Here is a 10,363-nt window from a genome sequence, read left to right as displayed (position 1 = left end):
AAATTCTTGTGAGATTTTGTTAGTAAAATAGATCGATACCAAGTCAATATATCAACATATAAAAATATGGCAAAATTTCAAGCATCCAGGGATGATGTATGTAAGTATTTAACTTTTAGGTATTTGTTATGGTTGAGCAGACTTAACTATAAAATGTCACAATAGATCCTTGCTTGGTTTCTTCACCAAAAACAGCAGAAAGTTTAGTTTCCTTTGAGAATCTATTGATATTTGGTTGAAGATGATATTAAACAGAGACTCAGGAGGATGCAGATCAGTATTAGCTTTGTGAAGATGAAATGTATCAACATATTTACTGTGAAATTCAACACACTGAGAGAGGAGAGGAGAATGAAGTCTGATGATCAAACTGGGATTATTTTTTAATCCTCACTGTGCCTGAAAGATTCAGCTGCTGAACTCTGGGTCAGGTAAGATGGGAGCAGTTAAACTGGCCATACAAATTATTATTTATCGGTCAAATCACCATGTACCTTGATTGAAAGACTAGAGCCAATCTAATATGGCCCCGGAGCACCCCTTTTCTAATCTGAAACTACACAGAATATAACAAGAAGTGACCTACAAGCTCAGCTGCTGCTGTCCACTCTTGACATCATCCACAGCAAGGCATCCTGACTTGGACGCAAGACTGGTTTGAGTTTGAATCTCCAGAGAACCCATTTGGAACCCAGAAGATCTTTAACCAGTGATTCAGCAGCTGGCTGAGGATCTTATACAGATTTCAGGTTTGCCTGTTTAACCAAAAGAACTTGATTCAGTGTTTAAGTGAGTTTTTCCTCCCTAAAACAGCTGAGGAACACCTCCCTTCAGTTGCACCCTTGTGGCCGTCATGCCCTTGCCCTTCTTCTGTCCATCTCTTGACATCCTCCTCCTCCTTTTTCTATTTTCAACCCCTGGTTTCTTGGGGCTTAATTATGGGGGGCCGACTCTTTGGTTGAGGAGGTGCGAGGCGAACAGGGATCAGCGTGACCCTGGAGGAGAAGCCATCAGACAGCGGTCTTAACAATGATAAATCACCCTGAGCACAGCTCTACAGATACAGCCGCCGCCCCCCTTCCTCCTAAAATATGGATGGACCTGCAGTAGGGGCAGGAGGCAGAGGAGTGGCGTTCCACCAGGATCTCCAGATTAGTGATTATCAGGTGGAGGAGTGCTCTAACGAAGCGGGACGTGGTGTGGAGCTAATTCCATTCAGAGGAAACCGATTGAAATTCAGCTCATGAATTCAACATCGCTCATTATTCTCATTGAACGGCGGAAATCTCCTCATTCATGGAGTGGGCTGGAATTAATAATCCCTGAACGGACTGGCGCCTCGTGAGTCCGGATGGGGTCAATGATCAGAGCTAAAAGTTCACTCGCTACACGCCAAACACGTTTAATCTCCACCTTCTGCTCAATGAATCCTGCGCAGAAAAGAGGAACTTCTGCTACTAAAAGAAGGATTTTGTTCTCATTTATTCCATGAAAATCATCAACAATGTCATAAAATTTCTGATGCCGTAAACATTTTATGAACTGGATTTCTGGATTCTGGCAGATTTCTATGAGGAATATTCGCTGAGAACATTCAGTGTGAAAGGTCCAAACATGGATGGTGCTTACATGAAAGCTGTACAAAATATAATTTCGTTGACAATAAAAGCTCAACCGCTGTCTTGTAATATTTGTTCTTGTGTCATACATACACAGGGAAACTAATACTTAATCTTTATTAGGAAGTAAAACAGTTTTTGTCCCCATTTAAAATCTAAAGATGATCATTATTTGGCTATGATTTTTTTATTCCTAAGAAAAAAAAAGACTAAATCTTGTTTACTATATTGTTTGCTAACGAGGAAAAAAAATCATTAATCTACTGTATAAAGCTAAAATTTCTACATCTTATTCATAACCTACATTTCGTTGCTTTGTACTTGTGACAGTGTAATAAGAGTAAAGATGAATTCTGTTCTATTCTAAACCCTTTATAGTGTAGTTTTTGTGTAAAAGCCATTGATTTTTGTTGTTAATAAAAAGGGCATATAGTGATAAAAAAGAGACTAGACTAATATTGTTTAAAAATCTTATTTTAAAGCTAGGTTATGCAAACAGAACCAGTTCTGCAAACAGGATAATTAAGCTATCATCAGATGCATATATGTTTGATAATATAGTTAATTTTAACATAATTTACATAAGAAATATAATTTTCATAAAAGGGAAGCTGATTAACACCACACAAGGTCGCTCCATAAAATGTATGAGTCATTTAAGAATTGTTTCAACACCTTTCAACTCGTTTTTTATTTATAGCTGGGTAAACAGATTTGAGTAATTAAGTCATATAAAAGAGTAGGGCTATTTTTTTATTGGGTAGCAAAAAGTTAGCATCCCTGTTGGCTTTGTTGCACAGAAATAAACTGCATTAGACTTATTTAATGTTTTTAATGGAAACAAGTTAAAAATTATAATTTTTTTTTGTTTTCCATTTTAGAGTGAGTAAAAGAACAATTAAAAAGTCAATAAATCTAAAAAGCTTTTATTTCCAGCATCAAACCCATCATTTAGTATAGTTCTGGTAAAGGTACTCATGCTGAGGTCATTTAGCACATTGATGGATATAAAACCAGGGTGATCTATAAAACCCGAGCTCCTGGATTAATTTGGTTTTAACTTCTTATAGGTTTTTCATCAAAAGGCAGGAATGGTTTCTGAGGTAAACTGCAGTTTTCCACCGCTCAGATAAAATCAGCCTCCAGTTTGTCCTCTGATTGTTCCCATATTTGCCTTTCTGTTCAGTTTAACCATCTTTCCTGCTGCTGAAAGCTTCATCCTCCACCTGACGGCAACAACAAATCAATCTGTCGCCTGTCTCTGCATCTCCTCTGTTTCCTTCAGCAGAGTGGCAGCTGCAGGTGAAAACTAAAGAGAAGTGACAGCTCCAGTTAACCCGTCGCAGCTCGCTCCTGGCCGACATGCAGCTCTGTCAGCTCACAAAGCGGCTCTCCTCCCCCAACCGTGATTCAGATCCTCTCGGAGCGTCTGGGAGCCACACGATCTGAGGGCTTATTGAGTTTTCTTTTGAATAAATAAATATTTAAAAGGGAGCAGAGCAGGTTGTAAATCAGGCCATCGCAGAGGCCAGACAATGTGTGCTCACTATTAGTATCAATTTACAAATAAACTGCTTTTTTAGGGACTGGATCTCCAATGTCAGATTTTGATAAATGGTTTCAATTTGGCAGCTGCTTTGGAGTGTCAGGGTCCATCTGAGGCTTGGCGGTGGCCCCTGCTGCTTGCTGCCTCCCAGAATCTGCCTCAGTTAGCCTCATCGCAGGCCGCTGCAGCGCAGATAATCTCCCCATGCTAACCAGGACGCCTGACGGCTGCTCACAGTGTGCATCTAAATAAATGTCTGAGCCTGCTTCCTGATGGCTTTCCTGGCCTGGTTTCATACGGCCTGACCTTCTCTTTAGCCCAGAAATGAGAATATGGAGCTGAAGCTTCACATGAAGCAGAAACATGTTAAGTGTAGCTAAGTATTTTACCACTGTTTTCTGTCTTTAAAAGAAAAAATGTCTCTATAAATCAGCTCAAATTTAGATAATTAAACAGAATAATCATCTAAATTTTCTATCGGATCTGAACATTTTCAAATTCTGTATGTTTTTATCGTTAACCCAAGAGCTTAGATATTTTGCTAAATGAGTATTCTAAATTATAAATCTTTGATAATGCTTGTCTGGTTTTAAGCTGATCCTTATTTACAGAGAAGAAGGAAAAATATGCATTCCTGATTATGTTCTAACCTTCTGAATGGCTAACTGATTCATCAGAGTGAATCTGAAAATGACCGCTAAAGGATGAATCTTGGTGTTTGAGATGTTTGGTGCTGTTCTTCTGAGCTTCTTTTCCTTCCTTCACGTACTAATCTGATGAACATTTATGAGTTAAGGTCTCATCTTCAGATTTTTGTACTTCGACACTAAAAACATAAACTGCTGCAGGGTCCTTCATGCAGGTAATGCTGTGAATCCAACAGGACATGAAGAATTTACCGAGATTCTCCTCATTAATGCATCAAAACATGCACCCCTCTTACTCACCACCAACCTCTGACGGATTTCCAGTGGACTCAAGATTAAGAACATGCTGTCAGATGAAGCTTTACAGGCCGTGAGAGCTTTCAGGTTTTGACTACTTCATGAGTAGAAGAAAAATAAATAAATTGCTGCTAGATCCGATAAATAAGCTGAGTGGTCATCAGGTCACTGTCTGGTTCTGTTTTACTAATGATGGAGCTGACCAAGTAGCCCTACTTAACAATGACTCAACCTGTTGAATTTTAGACAGAAAAATACTATCAGATTGAAAAAACATCACAAAAAATAAAACTGAAATGTTATGATAAAAGCATAAAAATAACAGAATAGTTTACATTATTTCACCAATAAATAAAATATTATAGGAGATAATTAAATTAAACATTCGATTAAAAGTTATTTAGCATAATTGCATGTTCACTTTCAACTGTCCCTTGTTCTTGAGATGGAGCAGAACCAAACCAAAATAGAGCCACAGCACAACCTGGGCCTGCAGGCAGCGTGCCCTTCAAATCAGGACCAAACAGCACCGATCAACACAAACAGCTTTGTCCTGCAGGTGGCCCACAAAGATTCAAAATGAACCATAATAAGACAGAAAATCTATTAAACTGGATAGTAAGCATCAGTTTAGATTGACAGGTACATCCTGGGTGCAACCTGCATCCTGACCTCTCACCTGCGCTCTGACTTAATAAGCCGTCTGCACTGACCTTTGGTAACCTCTCAGGGTCCCCGGGGTGACGAGGGATGACCTTCTGTAGCCTCTGGAAGCCGTAGTCGATAGTGGGCTCGTTGAGTGCTGTGGGTCAAACAGAGAGAGGATGGCAGTGAGAGTCCAGCACAGAGAATCTCCTGATGGAACCCAGACAGAGCCTGGACTGATCCAATGACCTTATGACCATATAAGGTTTCTCCAAAGGTTTGTACACCCGGTTCTTCTCTTTATGTGACAGATCATCTCTATTTCTCATGAACATATCACATAAAATTTCCAGAGGTCTGCTGATTTTCTTCTTGTTGCGCTGTGTTTGCCCCGTTTTTCTTGACTGAATTTTGTGGTTTACGTTTAAACTGATTCTAAATTAAGCTTTCAGATTTAGTTGAGCCTCTTCCTGGATGTGAGCCTTAGATTTAGGGCCGAACTACCGTAATTAATCAGATTATTCGTGATTAATCCAATTATAGCAATATTGTTAAGTTTTCTTTAAGGGACCTTTTGCTATCTGATTATTAATCGATTAATCGAAAAAATAAGATTAATCAATCTGCAAAATTTGTTTATTATATTATACATACGTTTGTTGCAGCCCTACTTAGATTACATCTTGGTGTGTAATAATTTTCTACTATGACACAGATCAGTGGCCCCTTGAAATCTGCAAACGTCTTACTCTAAAAATGAAAAAATATAGTTAGCTGTCCCTGAGAAAGCAAAGATAAAATAGAGCTGGAACCAGCTTCAGTATCATTCAATATACCACTTCAGTGCATTTCAATAGAATATTTGGCAGAAAGTTAAGTTTTTCAAATTCTCAATCAGTAACCAGTTAATTAAAGTTAGTAAAACTTAACTTATGCAAAACTGAAACAAAGCATTTAGATCTAAACAATAAAAGTCTAAAATAAGCTTTAATAAAGAGAGAAGCTAACCTCTCAAAACCCACCGGTTTAAAGCGTTTACAAATAATAACTCAGAATAAATGAAAATGACACTGGTAAGATGTTTACCAATATAGACATGTTAGACATCATTCGATTCTCCACAATTCAACCACCTAGTTCATTTTATGGACACAGCGAGGACCAAAGCACAGATAACAGAGATATAGCAGCATGTCAAAATGTTTCATGCAAAAGCAGCCAAAACAAGCAAGCAGGTCTTTATAACTGCTGTTCAAAAAAAAAACTATTATTTTCAAGAATGAAAGAAAAAAACAACTTTGAGTCTTGTTTGAACTGATGCAGCTTGGGTGTTTTACTCACCCAATTTTCAAGTATATATTCAGAAGGTGTTAGCTTTTAAATAATGTATCACACATGTAATTTGGGTTAACTTATTTGCTTTTCCATTTGGGTATGCAAAATAGGCGAGAATTTCCCATAATGAGGTGGATATTAAGAGGCTAAAACATATGAGTATGTATTTCTTTCTGAATGTTTGAGGTCTTGATATGTCCATCTATTCATCAATGGTGTTTAAATAAAATGTTTTAAAGTATAAATTTTGTTTGAACTTTTGAATATTCAGTAGTATATATCAGTTTTCTTTTGAAACAGATTTGTGTTTCTTTAAAGCATCTCTAGCATTTAGAGAATAACTGGCTCGGATCTGTACATGAAAGTGGGCATTGAAGAGAACCTGGACCGAGCAAAGCTCTCGTTCCTGCTCTGTCAGACCACATTCCTGAGGAGCATTCAAGGAGCGTCGCAGACCTCAGTGTGTTCATTAGGTGAGCCACCTCACTCTTCCTTAATTCAATCCAACCAGTCCTTTCTTTCCCTTCTCCACTCATTCACCTCTGCAAACAATCAGCCTCCTCCTCCTCCTCCTGAAAAAGCGAGTAGAGCTGCAGAAACACCCGGAAATGAGTTCAGGGAGATACTTCTCCATAATCAAGCCCATTAATCATAAAAGGCTGTCAAATTTGACTTTGGGGACAATTTGTCAGCCGATACTGCCCACTCGGCTTTTGTCACTGTTGCCTCTTGTATCCTGTAAGGATGATTGACACTTCAAATGCTGCTGAGTAGAATAGCTAGTTTGTGCTAATATGAATAACCGCGGCCTTCATGAATAAGAATAAGGTAGCTATCCGGCAGCACAGAGGGGTCTCCTTCAAAGGCTCCGCCTGTTTGTCGCCGCTGCTCCGAATAGATGTTATTACCATTATAACAATATTTGTTTTCTTTTCCGGGAATGGGATCGGGGCGAGCTGCTAAATCAAATTTGTCGGAGCACGTTTGGAGCGGCGGTGGAGGAGAAAAAGGCTTTCAGGCTGAGGTGGGGATGATGATGTGTGAAGGGTGACAGAGTGCTGAGGGACGTGGCTCTTGCCGCTGAGGTCCTCCTCTTCCCGCCTCCCAGACAGGAAGCAGAGAATCTATTACCTCCTCACGCCGTGGATCAAAGACCGATTCATTGTGGGTTCCCAAAGAGACTTTTTGGAGGAATAAGGAGCAACCGAGGATAAACACAGATAATGCAGTGGGAAGATACGAGCAGCAATCAGCAGCAAATCCCAAACTGGATCCTCTCCCAACGCCATGTACAAACCCCTGATCTCATATAACGAGTGAGCAGCTCGATGGGAGCAACTGCAATAAAATCAGAATCCTATTTAGACTCTGAGGGAGGAGTCGGAGGGGTTGGAACACATTTTGCTGCTGCACCAGACTCAATTCCAACAAAAGTTTCTGTTTTTTAAATGATGTCCTTTAAACTACCTGCAGAACAGCAAAATATGGAGTTAAAATGCCGTAAATGCCGCTGAAACAAAATCCCTTCCGCACTTTAGAGCAGACCTTCACCTGTCCTGTTAGGTCAGAGCAGAAATACCAGCCTACTGAAGTTTATCTTCACTCAGCTTCAATGAGGTGTAAACAAAATAGTAAGAAACCAGTCATAACCCTCTGGTAATGAGCTACTCTGGACCAGTCAGTAGCAATGGGTAAGGTTATATCACTAACTGCTTGTAAATCGTTTTGAGCTGCTCCATATCTCTAGACCATTATCACAATCATCATCATTAGTCAGTGTACTTATCCTCTGCTTTGCAATCAGTCCTCCAGATTATGTGGGAAAGAAACAGATTTTAGTCTGCTAAAAACATCTATAATGATCTTTAACCAAAGAAATAATCTGTGTTTCCCAAAGGATTCATCTGGTAACCACAGAGCAAAGGTGTCTAACTCTGGTCTTGGGGGACATGTAACTTCTACATGTGTCCAAAACCTAAAATATCTTAATCTCATAATTTTCAGAGAGTTTAAGTGTCCAATACTTAAATTATGCATTTTCAAGTCAGGGGAATCCAAAGTCCAAAAACCTCTTTATGCCCATGTCCACCATAAGCTGACAATGAGTCTAAAGAAAAGAAGCCAGAAAGAATGTCTGTTTTAAAACTGTGACGGTACAACTATGCACACAGGCAGAGGTGAATTGCAAGCCGAGGGTGATTACCTTTTTTCATAGTTTTAGGCTGACACCCCTTCAGAAAGAGACTAAAACTACTAAAATGTAGTTTCTGTCTTCCCGGAATAGCTTCTCTGACTGGTTGATGCAAAAGTTTCAGATTTCCCAACTCCAGCACCTGCTGCTTTGGATGCTTGTGCAGCACCCAACATTAGAAACGCTCCAGTAAAGCTGCAGGACCTCTTGATGTTTGTCAGGTTCATGAATTGTTTTTTTCTTAAGAAGAACTGAAATACAGACTTATCGATACTATTCCTGCAGGAAGGAGAGACAGTTGAACCCCAGACTCAAACATACTGTCTCCCACTGGACTTCCTCTGCAGAGCATTTATTAACAGAACATGACACATGGTTACAAACCATGTGTCAAGTATTGTTCTGACAGAACAATTGACCAGTTCATGAAGACAGAATGCTCCATCAGAATGACAAGGCAGGATGGTCTTCTGACTGGATCATGAGACAGGAGTGGAGCATCCCCTTGCACAAATGTTTCATAAGCACACATTCATTTTATAATCATCATTGAATAAACCTGACAACGTCCCTTGATGCAGTCTACTCCAGACTTTGAGAATTGTGAATTTGTGAATGCACACGTATTTATTTCATATTTTTTTTCCACTAAAAAAATGGTTCTTATGTGGTTTGTTTTCCATTTGTTTTAATTTCTTGTTTGAAATTTTTTGTATTAATATAAGCAGTGGATTAATATGTGTGTGTATATGTAACCTGCATTTTCCAATAATTAAACATTATTGATCTCACATTGGAGATATTTGCCTCTGCATTTAATTCATCCCCTTGGAAAACAGTGGGCTGCCATCGTGGGGCGCCCAGGGAGCAGAGTGGGATTAGGGTCTTTCTCAGGGAGCCAGAGTGTCAGTCTGTGGGAGTGGGGCTCAAACAAAGAACCTCAGGATTGCAAGCTCTATGCCCTAACCACTAGGCTACCACTCCCCCTATATTTAGACATCACAGGATTGATGTCTATAAGACTATTTTTTACTGTGTCAAATTTTATTGGCTACTTTTTTTAAGATACTCAGAACCTCCTCTTTGCCCTTCTGGAAGTCAATGTAAAACAATAGTTCCAAGTACAAAGACGAGCATGGTCAGTAGGACCAGAGGAAAAGAGACCTGAAAGACCTCTGACATCAGAAACAGAAAATCTGCTGTTAGATTGGGATTTAGTTACACACATATGATCTCTGGTTATAATCAGGTGACTTCTGAAGGTAATTGGTTGTTCTAGGTTTCAGAGTGAAGGGACTGGACACAAATACACACAATGAATAGTTTTTCAAGCTGTATCGTTACAATGCTGGTCTGTCTCATAGAGTCTCAACAATAAAACCTGTGAGAATGGGACAAAACACAGGGAAACGAGATGATAAACATTATATCAGCTCACAGGCTCTAAGCTTAAAAACGTGGCAGTGACAGTCTGCCTGGAATAGCTGTCAGGATAAAGATTCAGAGTTCAATGGAGGGAGGGGAGGACGAAACAAAGACAGTTTAACCAAGAAGCGTTTAACCGCTCCCCACCGGCCCCCGTCGACAGAAATTAAACCCATTACTCTCTTTATTAAAATTTCGCCGCTCTCTGACCTCAGCGTCCCATTGGCTGCCTTCAGGGCCCCTCAGACCTCCTAGCCAATCGATACTGGCTGCCTCTCTCCAAACAATGTCAGTAATTGGAGAGCAGCGGCTGGTGGGGCGAACCCTGACCCCCCCCACCAGCCCCTCACATTACACCGCCCCGATATGAAGACAGATTGCCTGATTTAGTGTAAACATATGCTGCAATTCCAGGCATCAGTGCCACTTTCTCCGTGGTAATTCCTATTGATTTCCTCTCCTGCTCCACTCCGTGCGGGGACGCAGCAGCCGCCGCTCTGCTGCCGTCTGAGGCTCCTTGCGAGGAGGCTGATTCCTCCCATATTTAATCAAGTGTTTATGATCCTCTCTGCTTTCTGTGAAAGGGATCAAACGGTTGGTCGGCGTCCTGCTGATGGCCCCGCTCACTGATTAGGCAGCTAAGAGACCGAGAAGAGGA

General features: G+C 40.2%; 1 protein-coding gene across 4 annotated transcripts in view; it reads right to left on the bottom strand.

The window, feature by feature from the left end:
- The window catches only part of LOC107082714 (transcription factor COE3-like), a 119,333-nt gene that overhangs the window by 18,237 nt on the left and 90,733 nt on the right, over positions 1-10,363 (bottom strand). For all 4 annotated transcript variants that reach the window (XM_015371514.1, XM_015371515.1, XM_015371513.1 and 1 more), the window contains one exon: positions 4,823-4,911. In XM_015371514.1, the coding sequence (XP_015227000.1) occupies positions 4,823-4,911 (89 nt within the window). The remainder of the gene's footprint in view (positions 1-4,822; positions 4,912-10,363) is intronic.

The sequence above is a fragment of the Cyprinodon variegatus genome, unplaced genomic scaffold (assembly GCF_000732505.1).
Source record: "Cyprinodon variegatus isolate N-32 unplaced genomic scaffold, C_variegatus-1.0 Scaffold59, whole genome shotgun sequence".
NCBI classification, from domain to species: Eukaryota; Metazoa; Chordata; class Actinopteri; order Cyprinodontiformes; family Cyprinodontidae; genus Cyprinodon; species Cyprinodon variegatus.
This window is presented reverse-complemented; position numbering and strand designations above follow the sequence as displayed.